This window comes from Chiloscyllium plagiosum, unplaced genomic scaffold, assembly GCF_037043375.1.
Source record: "Chiloscyllium plagiosum isolate Xiang-an unplaced genomic scaffold, Cpla_swu_hap1 HiC_scaffold_13, whole genome shotgun sequence".
NCBI lineage: Eukaryota > Metazoa > Chordata > Chondrichthyes > Orectolobiformes > Hemiscylliidae > Chiloscyllium > Chiloscyllium plagiosum.
In genome coordinates, this window is record NW_028270151.1 from 35,518,724 (window position 1) to 35,537,171 (window position 18,448).

An 18,448-nucleotide genomic window follows, 5' to 3' on the forward strand; every position below is an offset into this window, starting at 1 on the left:
GGAGTAGATTTTGGGCATCCAGTGTTATAACCAAGTAATTTCACACCAAATCCTATCATTAGGAGCCATATCTGCGTGAAATAGTATATTTTATTCTAAATCACATTGTTTACATATAAACAAAAGGTGATGTGTATGTATGGGATGGGAAGTGGAAATAGTCCGGCTTACTAAGAATTCTGTTCCAGAATATTTGCAAGCCCTTCTGAATTCTATATCATGGGTGACAAAATTTTTGCAGTGATAAGTCAAACATATTTACACTTTACATTCTGAGGTGATCCAACTTGTGAAATATACATGTCATTCTAATTGTTTATTGCTGTATTAGAGCAATGTGGCCAATGCGGATACTGTTGATAGTACTGCTGCCTCACAGTGCCAGTGTGATTCCAGCCTTAAGCCACTGTCCATGCAGAGTTTACATGGGTAAACTTCCAGAGTTACTGCAGGGTGCACCAGTTTCCTCTCACAGTACAAAGATAAGAAGGTTAGGTGATTTGGCCCTTGGTAAATTGCCCTGGAATGTCCAGAGATGTGAAGACGAAATGGATAGCCATGGTAATGCAGGGTCATGAGGTTAAGGTGGGATGCTCCTAGGTGGCTTGGTGTGGACTCGTTGGGCCAAATGGCCTCCTTCTGCACTGCAGGGATTCTATCTTTCTTTGAAATACTCGAGAAAATACCAAAGGTTAGTTCGGGTCTGTGCTCCTATTTCACGCTAATGTTGGTGGAATACTGTTGATTTCATTAACACCATTAAAATAGAGAAATAAACACAGATACAAGATTATGTTTTGGGAATTTTAGAATTGCTCAAATGTTTACATTTATTTTACTTTCTCCCTGCTGTTACAGGTCTCCTTGGGATACACACATTACTCTAAGTAACGAAATGTTCTATGCCCTTGATGAAACTAGTCTTGATCTGGCACATAAGTGACTAATTTAATACCTCTGAGGAAGCAGTCTACATGATACATGGACAGATGATCAAATATTTATGAAATCACTTACACTGGTTACATCTGTCCTTTCCTCATAGGAGACAGGCATGATGAGGCCAAGAATAGTTAGTTGGTCTACACAATCCCCTAGCACGGTGCCAATGCGAAGAATATCCCCCTGCGTCAGTGGCTGTATTTTTTCAGCGTCTCTTTTTTAAAAAAAAGAAATAAAAAGAAAAACAGGCTAAATTGTATTTAAGCTAGCATTTGATTGCCATCAGTATTCTTCGATGAGAAAGTGAGGTCTGCAGATGCTGGAGATCAAAGTTGAAACTTTATTGCTGGAACAGCACAGCAGGTCAGGCAGCATCCAGGGAACAGGAGATTCGACGTTTCGGGCACAGGCCCTTCTTCAGGAATGAGCAGAGAGTGTTCAGCAGGAGAAGATAAAAGGTAGGGAGGAGGGACTTGGAGGAGGGGTGTTGGAAATGTGATAGGCATTTCCAACGCCCCTCCTCCAAGTCCCTCCTCCCTACCTTTTATCTTCTCCTGCTGAACACTCTCTGCTCATTCCTGAAGAAGGGCCTGTGCCCGAAACGTCGAATCTCCTGTTCCCTGGATGCTGCCTGACCTGCTGTGCTGTTCCAGCAATAAAGTTTCAACTGCCATCAGTATTCTGCCTTGTGACCCTGCAGCCTTCAACATTGAGTCCTTTGACAACATGACAGCAATCAGTAAATGACTCAATAATTTTAGGCCCAGCATACCTTATTCCATGTCCTTCCACCACCCCCACACACCAGGCCTCGTCATCACATGGGCTGCTGTCACTACAGTCAACCCATTTTCACTCACTAGTGGTCCCCCTTTCACAGCTTTCTTTCTCCCTGGCTGACCATTCCTTTGTCTGTCCCTCTCTTTGGGCTCCACTTCCATTTATCATTTACTCCTGGTTAGCAAGGTAAGATCACATGGAATTCAAGAAAAGCTAGCCATTTGGATGCAAAATTGGCTTGAAGGTTGGAGACAGTGTGGTGGTGGAAGGTTTTTTGTCATATATATTTTATATATGTGTGTGTATATATATAATATATATATATATGATTTGGATGTGAATATAAGAGGAATGGTTAGTAAATTTGCAGACAGTATCAAAATTGGTGGTATAGTGGACAATGAAGAATGTTATCTCAGAGTACAACAGGACCTTGATCAGATGGGTCAATGGGCCAAGGAGTGGCAAGTGGAATTTAATTTAGATAAATGTGAGGTGTTGCATTTTGGTAAGGCAAATTAGTACAGGATTTATATACTTAATGGTAAGGTCCTGAGGAGTGTTACCAAACAAAGAGACCTTGGCGTGTACATTCATTGTTCCTTGAAGGTGGAATCACAGGTGGACAGGGATTGAAGAAGGCGTTTGCCTTTATTGGTCAGTGCATTAAGTATAGGAGTTGGGAGATTGTGTTGCAGCTGTACAAGTCATTGGTTAGGCCACTTTTGGAATACTGCATTCAATTCTGGCCTCACTGTTATAAGAAATATGTTGTGAAACTTGAAAGGAAGAAGAAAAGATTTACAAGGATGTTGCCGGGGTTGGAGGGTTTAAGACCATAGGAGCAGAAATTAAACCAAGTCTGCTCCATCATTCGATCATGGCTGATAGGTTTTTCAAGCCCATTTTCCCGCTTTCTCCCTGAAACCTTTGATACCCTTGGCAATCAAGAACTTGCATATCTCTGTCTTAAATATACTAGAGCTATAGGGAGAGGCTGAATAGGCTGGGGCTAATTTCCCTGGAGCATCGGAGGCTGAGGGGTGTCCTTAAAAAGATTTATAAAATCATGATGGCCGTGTGTAGGTTGAATAGCCAATATCTTTTTCCCAGGGTAAGCGAGTCCAAAACTACAGGTCATAGGTTTAAGGCGAGAGGGGAAAGATTTAAAAGGGACCGAAGTGGCACCTTTTTCATGCACAGAGTGGTACATGTATGGAATGCGCTGCCAAAGGAAGTGGTGGAGAGTGTGGTGCTGGAAAAGCATCTGCAGTCTTCACTTTCTTCTGGTGGAAGTGGTGGAAGCTGGTACAATTACACCACTTAAAAGGTACATGGATAGGTACATGAATAGGAAGGGTTGAGGGATATGGGCCAAATGCTGGAAAATGGGACTAGATTCGTTTAGGATACCTGGTTGGCATGAGTTGGACCGAAGGGTCTGTTTCCGTGCTGTACAACTCTATTAAAGATAACTTGATGACTTTCATTGGCTCCTTTAATTCATGGTGAAGAAGAATATGGTTTCTGATGGGTAAGTATGATCAGACTAACTCTCGACCTATTTAGTTACTGGACTACCTATTAGGAGAGTCTATGCCTAAAAATGTTGACCAATAGATAAGTAGAAAGATCACTGCCATGTTAAGTGGCACTTAAGCATAATTGGTAAGTAAACAGTGCTTTCAAAATTGTAATTATCAATCTTGCGAATTTCACATTTTTGAAGGATAATTCATACAAGGTGATATATTTTGTGTGTGTGTGTGTATATGTGTGTTTTTAATATTGTGAAGAATGAACAGTACACTTCTGATCCTTTTTAATATTGTTTTCCTTGCATGTTTTGACTCAATGGCAGTTATTCAACCTGTTTACAGTTTGGTAAGATTCTTTCAAAGTGTTTGAGTATTGTAACCCTGGGCAAATCTTTTGTGAATAGGTTGAAAAAGCTGTAATCTAAGAAATCAAAAATAAATTCCTGTGACAATGCAGTGGTAACAGTAACTAATGTTTAACCAAGAGTCAACATTCAGAATTCTAACTGAGAACTCTCATAAAATTTGCTTTAATTTCTTATGATAGTTTTAAGTTTGCAAATGACATCAAAACTGGTGGTGCAGTGAAGAAAGTTACCTCAGAGTACAAGAGAACTCGACCAAATGGGTCGATGGGCCAGGGGAGTGGCAGATCAAGTTTAATTGCAATAAATATGAGCTGTTCCATTTTGGGAAGGCAGATCAGGACAGGACTTATACAGTTCATGGTAGGGTTCTGGGGAGTGTTGCCATTAGAGTCCTTGGGGAGCATGTTCATAGTTCCTTGAAAGTGGAGTTGGTAGAAAGGGTAGTGAAGAATGCATTTGTTACGCTTGTTTTATTGGTCAGTGCATTGAGTAAAGGAGTTGGGATATCATGTTGCAGTTGTACAGGATATTGTTGAGGCCACTTTTGGAATCCTGAGATCAATTTTGATCTCTCTGCTATAGGAAAGATGTTGTGAAAGTTGAAAGGGGTCAGAAAAGACTTCCAAGGATGTTGACAGCTTTGAGCTACAGGGAGAAGCTGAATAGGCTAGAGCTATTTTCCCTGGAACATCAGAAGCTGAGCTGATATCTTACAGAGATTTATAAAATCATGAGGGGCATGAACAGGGTGAATAGCTAAGGTTTTATCTTCCAGGGTGGGGGAGTCCAAAACTATAGGGCATAGGTTTTTTTAGATTAGATTCTCTACAGTGTTTAAAAGGATCTAAGAGGCAACTTTTTCATGCAAAGGGTAGTGCGTGTATGGAATGAGCTGCCAGAGGAAGTGGTGGAGGCTGATACAATTACAACATTTAAAAATGTGGAGGAGCTGGTGTTGGACTGGGGTGGACAAAGTTAAAAACCATACAATGCCACATTATATTTATTTCGGAGCACTGCTCCTTTGTCAGGTAGCTAGTGGGCCAGGATCATAGGACATAGAATTTATAGCAAAAGATCACAGTGTCATACGCTGATGCGATATATTGCACAAACCTAGATTGCTGTTAGGTCTTTCATCTTTTAGAACGGGTTGCAGATTACAATTCATTGTAATCCCGAAACTTCTTTCAAGTCACATTTCCAAGATAACTTCAGGTTTTCTAAAAAAAGGTGACATCTTAGCTCAGACAATGCAATAAAGGTGTGAGGTTAGAATCTGTATGTATTCCAATCTTGAGTCAGACTGGTTCTATTTACAAAGTAGAAATTTATAAAATGTCACATGGATTATAAAAAGTATTGACTACCTGCAGATTGTATGCTTTTTGAATAGAATGTTTCTGCAAATGCAAATTCACTCCATAGACTTATGTGTGTGTGTGCACCTGTGCGAGGGACAGACAGTGTGTGCGTGGGGGGTGGGGGAGAGAGTGTGTGCATGTGCAAATATGATGAAGTATATGCCTGTGAGAGGGTGTGCGCACGGGTAAGAGTGTGGGGTGGTGTGTGTGTGTGTGTGTGTGTACCTGAGAGAGGATCTGTGTGAGTATATAAGTGTGTTTGAGAGGTGCAGTGGGGTAACCTGACATGTGACATGAACCCAAGGTCCCAGTTGAGCCCATCCCCATGGGAACCGAATTTGGCTGAGATCTCACCTTTTTATTTATAAAACCTTAATTTATCTTTGGAATGTGTTTTGAAAGAAGTCCTGGGATTTACATCTCAACCTGCACCTGCAACCTATTCCAAAAGATTAAAGACTTTACAGCAATCCAGGTTTGTTCAGTATATCGCATCAGTGTATGACACCATGATCATTTACTATAAATGCTGGTAAACAACTAGGTTAATTTAGGGATCTGGTTGGCATGGATGAGTTAGACTGAAGAATCTGCTGCCGTGCTGTACAATTTTCTCTGACTCACCCCGCAGCCCTATTTCTGACTCACCCTCCCCAGATATCCCATCTCCCTTCCCCCCCGCATCCCCGTTCCCCCTCCCCCCCCCCGCACCCCCATTCCCCCTCCCCCCCCCCGCATCCCCGTTCCCCCTCCCCCCCCCGCATCCCCGTTCCCCCTCCCCCCCCCGCATCCCCGTTCCCCCTCCCCCCCGCATCCCCCGTTCCCCCTCCCCCCCCGCATCCCCGTTCCCCCTCCCCCCCCGCCGCATCCCCGTTCCCCATCCCCCCTCCCCGTTCCTCCTCCCCCCTCCCCCCCCGTTCCCCCTCCACCCCCCCCGTTCCCCCTCCACCCCCCCCGTTCCCCCTCTCCCCCCCGTTCCCCCTCCCCCCCCGCATCCCCGTTCCCCCCTCCCCCCCCCGCATCCCCGTTCCCCCTCCCCCCCCCCCCGCATCCCCGTTCCCCCTCCTCCCCGTTCCCCCTCCCCCCCCCCCCCCGCATCCCCGTTCCCCCCTCTCCCCGCATCCCCGTTCCCCCTCTCCCCCCCCCCGCATCCCCGTTTTCCCCCCCCCCCCCGCATCCCCGTTCCCCCTCTCCCGCTCCCCCCCCCGCATCCCCGTTCCCCCCCCCCCCGCATCCCCGTCCCCCCCCCCCCCGCATCCCCGTTCCCCCCCCCCCCCGCATCCCCGTTCCCCCCCCCCCCCGCATCCCCGTTCCCCCCCCCCCCGCATCCCCGTTCCCCCCCCGCATCCCCCGTTCCCCCCCCCGCATCCCCGTTCCCCCTCCCCCCTCGCATCCCCGTTCCCCCTCCCCCCTCGCATCCCCGTTCCCCCCTCCCCCCCTCGCATCCCCGTTCCCCCTCCCCCCCTCGCATCCCCGTTCCCCCTCCCCCCTCCCTCCTCCCCCCTCCCCCCTCGCATCCCCGTTCCCCCTCCCCCCGTTCCCCCTCCCCCCGTTCCCCCTCCCCCTCGCATCCCCCGTTTCCCCCTCCCCCCTCGCATCCCCGTTCCCCCTCCCCCCCTCGCATCCCCGTTCCCCCTCCTCCCCCTCCCCTCCTCCCCCCTCCCCCCTCGCATCCCCGTTCCCCCTCCCCCCGTCCCCCTCCCCCCGTTCCCCCTCCCCCCGTTCCCCCCTCCCCCCCGCATCCCCGTTCCCCCTCCCCCCCCGCATCCCCGTTCCCCCTCCCCCCCGCATCCCCGTTCCCCCCCGCATCCCGTTCCCCCTCTCCCCCGCATCCCCGTTCCCCTCCCCCCCCCGCATCCCCGTTCCCCCTCCCCCCGCATCCCCGTTCCCCCTCCCCCCCCCGCATCCCCGTTCCCCCCTCCCCCCCCCGCATCCCCCTCCCCCCTCCCCCCCCCGCATCCCCTCCCCCTCCCCCCCCCCCGCATCCCCCTCCCCCCTCCCCCCCCGCATCCCCCTCCCCCCTCCCCGCATCCCCCTCCCCCCTCCCCCCTCCCCCCCACCGCATCCCCCTCCCCCCTCCCCCCCCGCATCCCCCTCCCCCCTCCCCCCCCGCATCCCCGTTCCCCCTCCCCCCCCCGCCATCCCCGTTCCCCCTCCCCCCTCCCCCCCCGCATCCCCGTTCCCCATCCCCTCCCCCACCCGCATCCCCGTTCCCCCTCCCCACTCCCCCCCGCATCCCCGTTCCCGTTCCCCCCTCCCCCCCGCATCCCCGTTCCCGTTCCCCCCTCCCCCCCGCATCCCCGTTCCCCCTCCCCCTCCCCCCCGCATCCCCGTTCCCCCTCCCCCCTCCCCCCCGCATCCCCGTTCCCCTCCCCCTCCCCCCGCATCCCCGTTCCCCCTCCCCCTCCCCCCCGCATCCCCGTTCCCCCTCCCCCCTCCCCCCCGCATCCCCGTTCCCCCTCCCCCCCGCATCCCCGTTCCCCTCCCCCCCGCATCCCCGTTCCCCCTCCCCCCCGCATCCCCGTTCCCCCTCCCCCCGCATCCCCGTTCCCGTTCCCCCTCCCCCCCCGCATCCCCGTTCCCGTTCCCCCCTCCCCCCCGCATCCCCGTTCCCCCTCCCCCCTCCCCCCCGCATCCCGTTCCCCCTCCCCCCCGCATCCCCGTTCCCCCTCCCCCCTCCCCCCGCATCCCCGTTCCCCCTCCCCCCGCATCCCCGTTCCCCCCCTCCCCCCTCCCCCCCCGCATCCCCGTTCCCTCTCCCCCCTCCCCCCTCCCCCCCCGCATCCCCGTTCCCGTTCCCCTTCCCCCTCCCCCCTCGCATCCCCGTTCCCCCTCCCTCCTCCCCCGTTCCCCCCTCCCCCCCTCCCCGTTCCCCCTCCCCCCTCCCCCCCGCATCCCCGTTCCCCCTCCCCCCTCCCCCCCGCATCCCGTTCCCCCTCCCCCCCCCGCATCCCCGTTCCCCCTCCCCCCCCGCATCCCCGTTCCCCCTCCCCCCCCCCCGCATCCCCGTTCCCCCTCCCCCCCCCGCATCCCCGTTCCCCCTCCCCCCCCGCATCCCCGTTCCCCCTCCCCCCCCGCATCCCGTTCCCCCTCCCCCCCCGCATCCCCGTTCCCCCTCCCCCCCCGCATCCCCGTTCCCCCTCCCCCCCCGCATCCCCGTTCCCCCTCCCCCTCCCCGTTCCTCCTCCCCCCCTCCCCCTCCACCCCCCCCCGTTCCCCCTCTCCCCCCCCGTTCCCCCTCCCCCCCGCATCCCCCTCCCCCCCCCGCATCCCCGTTCCCCCTCCCCCCCCCCGCATCCCCGTTCCCCCCTCCTCCCCGTTCCCCCTCCCCCCCCCCCCGCATCCCCGTTCCCCCTCTCCCCCCCCCCCGCATCCCCGTTTCCCCCCCCCCCCGCATCCCCGTTCCCCCTCTCCCCCCCCCCGCATCCCCGTTCCCCCCCCCCCCCCGCATCCCCGTTCCCCCCCCCCCCGCATCCCCGTTCCCCCCCCCCGCATCCCCGTTCCCCCCCCCCCGCATCCCCGTTCCCCCCCCCCCGCATCCCCGTTCCCCCCCCCCCCCGCATCCCCGTTCCCCCCCCCCCGCATCTCCGTTCCCCCCCCCCGCATCCCCGTTTCCCCCCCCGCATCCCCGTTTCCCCCCCCGCATCCCCGTTCCCCCTCCCCCCTCGCATCCCCGTTCCCCCTCCCCCCTCGCATCCCCGTTCCCCCTCCCTCCCGCATCCCCGTTCCCCCTCCCCCCTCGCATCCCCGTTCCCCCTCCCCCCTCGCATCCCCGTTCCCCCTCCCCCCTCGCATCCCCGTTCCCCCTCCCCCCTCACTCCTCCCCCCTCCCCCCTCGCATCCCCGTTCCCCCTCCCCCCGTTCCCCCTCCCCCCGTTCCCCCTCCCCCCGTTCCCCCTCCCCCTCGCATCCCCGTTCCCCCTCCCCCCTCGCATCCCCGTTCCCCCTCCCCCCTCCCTCCTCCCCCCTCCCCCCTCGCATCCCCGTTCCCCCTCCCCCCGTTCCCCCTCCCCCCGTTCCCCCTCCCCCCGTTCCCCCTCCCCCCCGCATCCCCGTTCCCCCCCCCCCCCGCATCCCCGTTCCCCCCCGCATCCCCGTTCCCCCCCGCATCCCCGTTCCCCCCCGCATCCCCGTTCCCCCCCGCATCCCCGTTCCCCCCCGCATCCCCGTTCCCCCCCGCATCCCCGTTCCCCCTCTCCCCCGCATCCCCGTTCCCCCTCCCCCCCCGCATCCCCGTTCCCCCTCCGCATCCCCGTTCCCCCTCCCCCCCCCCCGCATCCCCGTTCCCCCCCCCCCCCCCCGCATCCCCGTTCCCCCTCCCCCCCCCCGCATCCCCGTTCCCCCCTCCCCCCCCGCATCCCCCTCCCCCCCCGCATCCCCCTCCCCCCTCCCCCCCCGCATCCCCCTCCCCCCTCCCCCCCCCCGCATCCCCCTCCCCCCTCCCCCCCCCGCATCCCCCTCCCCCCTCCCCGCATCCCCCTCCCCCCCCCGCATCCCCCTCCCCCCTCCCCCCCCGCATCCCCCTCCCCCCTCCCCCCCCGCATCCCCGTTCCCCCTCCCCCCCCGCATCCCCGTTCCCCCTCCCCCCTCCCCCCCCGCATCCCCGTTCCCCATCCCCTCCCCCACCCGCATCCCCGTTCCCCCTCCCCACTCCCCCCCGCATCCCCGTTCCCGTTCCCCCCTCCCCCCCGCATCCCCGTTCCCGTTCCCCCCTCCCCCCCGCATCCCCGTTCCCGTTCCCCCCCTCCCCCCCGCATCCCCGTTCCCCCTCCCCCCTCCCCCCCGCATCCCCGTTCCCCCTCCCCCCTCCCCCCCGCATCCCCGTTCCCCCTCCCCCCTCCCCCCCGCATCCCCGTTCCCCCTCCCCCCTCCCCCCCGCATCCCCGTTCCCCCTCCCCCCCGCATCCCCGTTCCCCCTCCCCCCCGCATCCCCGTTCCCGTTCCCCCTCCCCCCCGCATCCCCGTTCCCGTTCCCCCCTCCCCCCCGCATCCCCGTTCCCCCTCCCCCCTCCCCCCCGCATCCCCGTTCCCCCTCCCCCCCGCATCCCCGTTCCCCCTCCCCCCTCCCCCCCGCATCCCCGTTCCCCCTCCCCCCGCATCCCCGTTCCCCCTCCCCCCTCCCCCCCGCATCCCCGTTCCCTCTCCCCCCTCCCCCCCGCATCCCCGTTCCCGTTCCCCTTCCCCCTCCCCCCTCGCATCCCCGTTCCCCCTCCCTCCTCCCCGTTCCCCCTCCCCCCTCCCCGTTCCCCCTCCCCCCTCCCCGTTCCCCCTCCCCCCTCCCCCCCGCATCCCCGTTCCCCCTCCCCCCTCCCCCCCCGCATCCCCGTTCCCCCTCCCCCCTCCCCCCCTGTTCCCCCTCCCCCCTCCCCCCCGTTCCCCCTCCCCCCTGTTCCCCCTCCCCCCTGTTCCCCCTCCCCCCCGCATCCCCGTTCCCCCTCCCCCCCGCATCCCCGTTCCCCCTCCCCCCCGCATCCCCGTTCCCCCTCCCCCCCGCATCCCCGTTCCCCCCTCCCCCCCGCATCCCCGTTCCCCCTCCCCCCTCCCCCCTCCCCCCTCCCTCCTCCCCCCTCCCCCCTCGCATCCCCGTTCCCCCTCCCCCCGTTCCCCCTCCCCCCGTTCCCCCTCCCCCCGTTCCCCCTCCGCCCCGCATCCCCGTTCCCCCTCCCCCCTCCCCCCCGCATCCCCGTTCCCCCCCGCATCCCCGTTCCCCCCCGCATCCCCGTTCCCCCTCCCCCCGTTCCCCCTCCCCCCTCCCCCTCCCCTTCCCCCTTCCCCCTTCCCCCTCCCCCCTCCCCCTCCCCCCTCCCCCTCCCCTCCTCCCCGCATCCCCGTTCCCCCTCCCCCCTCCCCCTCCCCTTCCCCCTCCCCCTTCCCCCTCCCCTCCCTCTCCCCTCCCCCCCGCATCCCCGTTCCCCCTCCCCCCTCCCCCCCGCATCCCCCTCCCCCCTCCCCCCCGCATCCCCCTCCCCCCCGCATCCCCCTCCCCCCTCCCCCCCGCATCCCCCTCCCCCCTCCCCCCCGTTCCCCCTCCCCCCTCCCCCCGTTCCCCCTCCCCCCTCCCCCCTCCCCCCCGTTCCCCGTTCCCCCTCCCCCCTCCCCCCCGCATCCCCGTTCCCCCTCCCCCCTCGCATCCCCGTTCCCCCTCCCCCCTCCCCCCCGCATCCCCGTTCCCCCTCCCCCCTCCCCCCCGCATCCCCGTTCCCCCTCCCCCCGTTCTCCCACCCCCCGTTCTCCCTCCCCCCCTCCCCCCCTCCCGTTCTCCCTCCCCCCCTCCCCCCCCCCCCCGTTCTCCCTCCCCCCCGTTCTCCCTCCCCCCCCCCTCCCCCCCCCCTCCCCCCCCCCACGTTCTCCCTCCCCCCCCCCTCCCCCCCCCACGTTCTCCCTCCCCCCCCCTCCCGTTCTCCCTCCCCCCCCCCGTCCCCCCTCCCCCCCCCGTCCCCCCTCCCCCCCCGTCCCCCGTCCCCCCTCCCCCCCCCCCCCGTCCCCCCTCCCCCCCCCCCCCCGTCCCCCCTCCCCCCCGTCCCGTTCTCCCTCCCCCGTTCTCTCTCTCCCCCGTTCTCTCTCTCCCCCCGTTCCCCCCCCCCCGTTCTTTCCCCCCCCCGTTCTTTCCCCCCCCCTTCTCTCCCCCCCCCCCTTCTCTCCCCCCCCCCGTTCTCCCCCCCCCTTCTCTCCCCCCCCCCTCTCCCCCCCCCCCCTCCCCCCCCCCCCTCCCCCCCCCCCTCTCCCCCCCCCCCCGTTCTCTCCCCCCCCCCCCGTTCTCTCCCCCCCCCCCCGTTCTCTCCCCCCCCCCCCGTTCTCTCCCCCCCCCCCCCGTTCTCTCCCCCCCCCCCCGTTCTCTTCCCCCCCCCCCCGTTCTCTCCCCCCCCCCCCGTTCTCTCCCCCCCCCCCGGTTCTCTCCCCCCCCGTTCTCTCTCCCCCCCGTTCTCTCTCCCCCCCCCCCGTTCTCTCTCCCCCCCCCCCGTTCTCTCTCCCCCCCCCCCGTTCTCTCTCCCCCCCCCCCCGTTCTCTCTCCCCCCCCCCCCGTTCTCTCTCCCCCCCCCCCGTTCTCTCTCCCCCCCCGTTCTCTCTTCCCCCCCCCGTTCTCTCCCCCCCCCGTTCTCTCCCCCCCCCCGTTCTCTCCCCCCCCCGTTCTCTCTCCCCCCCCCGTTCTCTCCCCCCCCCCCGTTCTCTCCCCCCCCCCCCGTTCTCTCCCCCCCCCCCCGTTCTCTCCCCCCCCCCGTTCTCTCCCCCCCCCCGTTCTCTCCCCCCCCCGTTCTCTCCCCCCCCCCGTTCTCTCCCCCCCTTCTCTCCCCCCCCGTTCTCTCCCCCCCCCGTTCGTTCCCCCCCCCCATCGTTCCTCCCCCCATCGTTCCACCCCCCCATCGTTCCTCCCCCCATCGTTCCACCCCCCCATCGTTCGTCCCCCCCATCGTTCGTCCCCCCATCGTTCCCCCCCCCCATCGTTTCCCCCCCCCATCGTTCCCCCCCCCCATCGTTTCCCCCCCCCATCGTTTCCCCCCCCATCGTTTCCCCCCCCCCCATCGTTTCCCCCCCCCCCATCGTTTCCTCCCCCCCCATCGTTTCCTCCCCCCCCATCGTTTCCCCCCCCCATCGTTCCCCCCCCCCATCGTTTTTCCCCCCCCCCATCGTTTTTCCCCCCCCCCCATCGTTTTCCCCCCCCCCCATCGTTTCCCCCCCCCATCGTTTCCCCCCCCATCGTTTCCCCCCCCCCATCGTTTCCCCCCCCCATCGTTTCCCCCCCCCATCGTTCCCCCCCCCCATCGTTCCCCCCCCCATCGTTTCCCCATCGTTTCCCCTCCCCCCCATCGTTTCCCCTCCCCCATCGTTCCCCCCCCATCGTCTCCTCCCCCCATCGTCTCCTCCCCCCCGTACACCTGCCCCTCTCCCCTGTTGCCCCCTTTAGCATTTGCCTTGCTGCAGTCAGTTCTGAAAAAGAGTCACTGAACCCAAAACGTTAACTCTTCATCCCCCCCGCCGTGCTGCCAGACCTGATGAGTTTTTCCAGCCATGTCTGTTCGGCTTTGATTGTTTGCTTTCCCTATTGAGATCACGAATAACTGCTCAGAAAATGTCTCTCAGACTAACTCACCGTTCCTTGCCATTATTTACGGTTGATGGAGTATCAGTATTGGGAGAGTTACAAAGATCCTCTCCCTTCATTCTGGTTGTAGACATGATTGACCTGTTACCGTGGAAACCGTTCGGGGCTTACACTCACTGAGCTGTCCACGGCCTTGCCTTACAGACGAGTTCATCATTCACGAAGCAAAACGTCGATGGGACGGAGAATGTAAACATATGTAAAATAAATGTGCATTTAAAATACATTTCTACCTATCATATTTTTCTTTGAAGGAATTAATTCTCGCATTGAATATTTTTATTAGTGAAATTGCCCTTTTTTTTCAACTGCAACTGTTTGAAAAATATTTGTTTCCGTTTATAATTTGGTTCAGTTTATTGCCTGTTTGAGTTGATGATTTGGTTCAGTTTTGGGTGAATTGGCCGCTTCCGCCGGTTAATTTCCCGGCCTGCCTTGCTGCAGCCTCTTCCCTCCATCTTGGTATTAGGGCCGGCGGTGAGTTCGAGATGAGCTAGTTTCTAACAGCGATTTAAGTGTCGTTGATTATATGATGGCAACTCATACTAGGTTCGCTTGTTGTATGATGTCGTGAGCTTTGGATATTTGTTATCGGAGAGAGTTTGTGGCAGTGGATGTTTGCGATAGCGAACGGATTGCACTTGGTGTTGACTGTCGACCTTTTTTTTTCCCCTCAGATCCAGCTGCCCCGAGCGCGCTCGCAATGCCTGGAAGGTAAGAGGCTGATGCTGCTGGTGATCGCAGACTCACTGAGGTTGGGGCTGCTTCTTAAATTATAAAGGAGTTGAGGGCAGAATGCCGGAGCCCTTCTGCAAACGTGTTCGTTTTTCCTCTGATGCCCGTTAATATGGATTATCGATTCGGCTAGTGATGAAGGCCTATCCAGTTTTCGTATACCTTCTCAGCCTTGCATTGCAGTCCTCTTTCTGGGTTGAATTTAATGGCATCTTTGGCACACTGTAAAATTAATGAGATTTTTCAACTAAGTGACCAGTAACCTCTGGGGGGTAGTGAACAAATTTCAGATCTGACATTATTTTCCCCAAAAAGAAAATAATCTGTCCTCGAAATAAACAAAATTCTGGAAGTGCATCAGGCTGACAGTGGAAATAATAGATAAATGTTTTGGCTAAGATTGTTCAATGGAACCTTCAAAATATTGGATATTCGAAATCCAAAATTAAAACAAAATGTTGTAAAAACGATCAGGAATCATCCTGAAAGAAGCAGTACATTCTGACCAAGTGACCTTTCATCTGAAGTCTTTCTAATTTATCTGTCTGGAAATCTTTGATTTCATGGGGTTTTTTAAAATTTTGAACTTGTGCATATGTATGAAAGACAAAGCTTATTGTATTTTATTCTGTAGGTTGTGGTGCAAAGCTGTATTTACAGGCTATAAACGAGGCCTTCGAAACCAGAGAGAGCACACTGCCCTACTGAAGATTGAGGGTGTTTATTGCCGCAATGAAACAGAATTTTACCTCGGCAAGAGATGTGCTTATGTCTATAAAGCAAAGAAGTACGTGTGCATATGCTATATTCCTTTGACCAACTTGTAATGTTCATTGCACAACTGTTGCTGGGAAAATGGGGTTGTTTGAATTAACTTGCTGTGTTTTTTATCCTTGCATTCTAAGTTTTGTGGTATTTGGTGCCAACTGTGTTTGCTCCAGTGAATTGCCTTTGTGATGGAATAAGCATGTTGGTTTGTGCAGTATTTCTCATTTTAACAAGACCAAAATTTATTACACACTTCATATTGGTCTTTTAGAATTTGACCAGGTTTAAAATGTATTATAGTTTAAAATGCATCCTTATAAATGTCTCCAGTTTACTGTAGATCTCACTTTGAATTTGTTTTTCATGAAGATTTTGAATTCACTAACCTTTAACTTGGCGATAATGGAAAAACTCCACCATTTCTGTATGGTTGTCAATATGATTTTAATGTTCAGTGTTGTATTTATTTTGACTTCATTGTTTATGGGTTTTTCATCTTAACTGTACCTACAGTTGCATTGAGCTTTTATCTTGTATCTGAGTTGGCGTTCTAGAGATGTACGTCATAGAAACAGACCCTTCGGTCCAACGTGTCCGTGCTAACTAGATATCCTAAATTAATCTAGTCCTGTTTGCCAGGATGTGGCCCATATCCCTCTAAACCCTTTCTATTCCTGTACCTACCCGATGCCTTTTAAATGTTAAAAATCACACAACATCAGGTTATTGTCCAACATGTTTATTTGGAAGCACTAACTTTTGGAGCACTGCTCCTTCATCAAATAGCTATGGAGCAACACCATAAGACACAGAATTTATAGCAAAAGATTACAGTGTCATGCAACTGAAATGGTACATTGAACAAACATAGATTGCTGCTAAGTCTTTCATCTTTTAGAATGGCTTGCAGATTTCAGTTCATTAATATGTAAATCCCAGAACTTCTTTCAAGTCATATTCTCGAGATGACATGGGTTTTATTTTAAAAAGTGACATCTCAGCTCAGACAATGCATTAAAGGTATGAGGTGAGAGACTGTGTATCCCAGTCTTGAGTTAGAATGGTTTTATTTCCAAAGTGGAATTTGTAAAATTATAGAATGTAACTGCAAATGCAAATTCACCCCATTGGGTGTGTGTGTGAGAGAGAGCGAGAGAGAGACAGACAGATGGTGTGTCTGCGTGCTTGATAAATTGTGTGAGTGTGATGGAATATAAGCCTGTGAGAGACTGGGTTTGCACGATTGTGCATTCTAAACGACAGCAATGTAGGTTTGTTCAATATATCATTTCAGTTGTATGACGCTGTAATCTTTTGCTATAAATTGTGTCTTATGGTCCTGCTCCGCAGCTACCTGATGAAGGGCCAGTGCTCCAAAAGCTAGTGCTTCCAAATAAATTTGTTAGACTATAACCTGGTGTTTTGTGTGATTTTTAACTTTGTCCACTCCATTCCATCGCTGGCTTCTCCACATCATGGCCTTTAAATGCTGTGATTGAACCAGCCTCCACCACCACCTCTGGCAGCTCATTCCACACACTCACCATTCTGTGTGAAAATGTTGCCCCTTAGGTCCCTTTTGAATCTTTCCCTTTCCACCCTAAACCAATGCCCTCTAGTTCTGGACCCCCCACCCCAACCCACCTCAGGGAAAATATGCTATCCATGCTCCTCATGATTTTATAAACCCTTATAAGACAATAGGTGCAGGAGTAGGCCATTCTGCCCTTCGAGCCTGCACTACCATTCAATATGATCATGGCTGATCATCCTTAATCAGTATCCTGTTCCTGCTTTATCTCCATATAAGCTCCATATAACCCTTCAGCCTCTGATGCTCCAGTGAAAATAGCCTATTCAGTCTCTCTGTGTAGCTGAAATCCTCCAACCCTGACAACATCCTTGTAAATCTTTTCTGAGCCCTTTCAAGTTTTCTTTGCACACAATATTCCAAATGTGGCCTAACCAGTGTGATGTACAGCCACAACACGGCCTCCCAACTCCTTTACTCGATGCACTGACCAATAAAAGATAGCATTCCAAATGTGTTCTTCACTATCCTATCTACCTGTGATTCCACTTTCAAGGAACTAAAACCTTCCGTCCAAGATCTCTTTCTTCAGCAATACTCCCCAGAACCTTACCTTAAGATTGGTATAATTTTGCTCTCCTGGGAGGGTTGGTGGGGATAGAGAGATTATCTAATTCCTGTGGCTGTTTTTATTTACATTTTTCATTGTTATTTTACTTCAGACTCTTCTAAAACCTACATTAGAAATCCACTAAATGATAACATCTAGCTGGGAATTAGTTCCCTATTGCATTGATGGCTTCCTGCTTCACTGGTTTCCAGTTTATAAAGCACTGTTCACTTTGTTTTTAAATGTAATTTCCTTTTTCTTTTTAAAGCAAGACTGTGACTCCTGGTGGTAAACCAAACAAGACTCGTGTCATTTGGGGTAAAGTGACCCGTGCTCACGGAAACAGTGGCATGGTCCGTGCAAAGTTCAGTAGTAACCTGCCCGCTAAAGCTATCGGGCATAGGATTCGTGTGGTGAGTGCAAGAATTGCCTTTTTTTCGGACGTTGATTTTATTATATTTGATTTTCCAATATTGAACAAATCCTCATGGTGGCCTGGATCTTAGAGGTTTATTAGTTCTGTTTTTTATATATGTGATCAAAATTCTGCTTTCATCACATATGGTTTGAGCTGTTTTCGTGAAAAGGTTCACCAGCTTGATAATGTTTTAAAACATGTTTTGATATCTGGTTTAAAATCATGCATTATTCAGCAGTCTGTACCGTTTGATTCACTTGGACACATCATCTAATTTAAATGCTGTATAGCTTCAGGTGTTTTTGACAGAAAACACTGAGCTGTCGAATCAGGGATATAGTTCTTTCTGCAATGGCATATTAGAAAATACTTGTGAAGGCTGACCATGTTGCTGATTTGTTTGTTTTATGAGCCACTTCGTATTTAGATATTTTGCTATGTGAGATAAAAAAGGGTTTAGATTTCTTGCAGTCTCTAGATGCTCAAGTCACATCTGGGGCAATTAATTTTGGTACAGTCTTAATTGCAACCAGGTCTTCCATTTGTTTTGCAATATTTTTTGAAGAATACTAGTACTATTTATTGGATTCAGCTTAACTAGTCAATTGAGGCAATCATTGATTTGTTTTGGGAAAAAAACGCAACTGTGAGCGAGTTTGTTTGCTTATAATCAAGCTGTATCTGCTCAATTGCACAAAGCTTACAGAAATTTCAAAATCTCATGGAAATAAAATGGCTAGTGATGACACCAAAGAGAGTAGAGCTGGGCAAATGTGTTTCTCCATTTAAGCACAGCTTAAATGTATTGTGACCCATTTGATGGAAATGTTAAACTGTTGGTAGATGGTTCATTTTATATATTCACCTTGAGTTTTTTTTTAAATTTCCAGATGCTGTACCCATCAAGGATCTAAAGCACAGCTGTACATAAATTTGACAATAAATATTAAAATGAATTAAATTGCCTGGTTTTGTGTTATTATTTGTGAATGGAAGTGATCATGGAACAAAGTTTTAAAATAGAAATTGCATGACCACTTTACACATCTGTATCTATGTAAGTGTTGATGTTTGTTTGCTATTAAACAGTTTTGCACTGTTCATGAAATCTGCAATGGATATGCTTAGGCTTATGCTTCCCTTTGTTTAACGTATATGTATTGCCTCCGTTATGCAATATTTGTTTAAAATTTATATATGGAACAGCTGATCAAACTCATTCTTGCAAAAATAAAATTTGAGATTTTGATTGGGAGAATGAAGAGAAAAATACCAGTTAATTGCTCCAAATTT

At 55.0% G+C, this 18,448-nt stretch overlaps 2 protein-coding genes across 4 annotated transcripts in view; one reads left to right on the forward strand and one right to left on the reverse strand.

Annotated features, from left to right (window-relative positions):
- The window catches only part of drc9 (dynein regulatory complex subunit 9), a 54,536-nt gene extending 41,187 nt beyond the window's left edge, over nt 1–13,349 (reverse strand). For 2 of the 3 annotated variants that reach the window (XM_043702388.2, XM_043702386.2), the window contains exons 1-2: nt 13,082–13,349; nt 1,018–1,156 (exon numbers count right to left, since the gene is read on the reverse strand). In XM_043702388.2, coding sequence (XP_043558323.1) covers nt 1,018–1,156; nt 13,082–13,167 — 225 coding nt within the window. In that variant the 5' untranslated portion in view covers nt 13,168–13,349. Of the gene's footprint in view, nt 1–1,017; nt 1,157–4,744; nt 4,815–13,081 lie in introns of those variants that run through there. The other variant, XM_087993518.1, reaches the window with a different exon arrangement.
- Nucleotides 13,350–13,486: 137 nt separating this feature from the next.
- rpl35a (ribosomal protein L35a) lies at nt 13,487–18,116 on the forward strand. Its single transcript, XM_043702391.2, has 5 exons — nt 13,487–13,570; nt 13,771–13,807; nt 14,463–14,615; nt 17,006–17,150; nt 18,046–18,116. Exons 2-5 carry the CDS (start codon nt 13,797–13,799, stop codon nt 18,067–18,069), a joined length of 333 nt encoding a protein of 110 aa, XP_043558326.1. The 5' UTR covers nt 13,487–13,570; nt 13,771–13,796; the 3' UTR covers nt 18,070–18,116.
- The last annotated feature ends 332 nt before the right edge of the window (nt 18,117–18,448 follow it).

Bases quoted from the DNA above. Each gene is read 5' to 3' on its own strand.
- rpl35a (XM_043702391.2), top strand. The intron at 14,616-17,005 runs GTACGTGTGCAT...TTCTTTTTAAAG, and splicing joins TATGTCTATAAAGCAAAGAA to CAAGACTGTGACTCCTGGTG. The intron at 17,151-18,045 runs GTGAGTGCAAGA...TTAAATTTCCAG, and splicing joins TCGGGCATAGGATTCGTGTG to ATGCTGTACCCATCAAGGAT.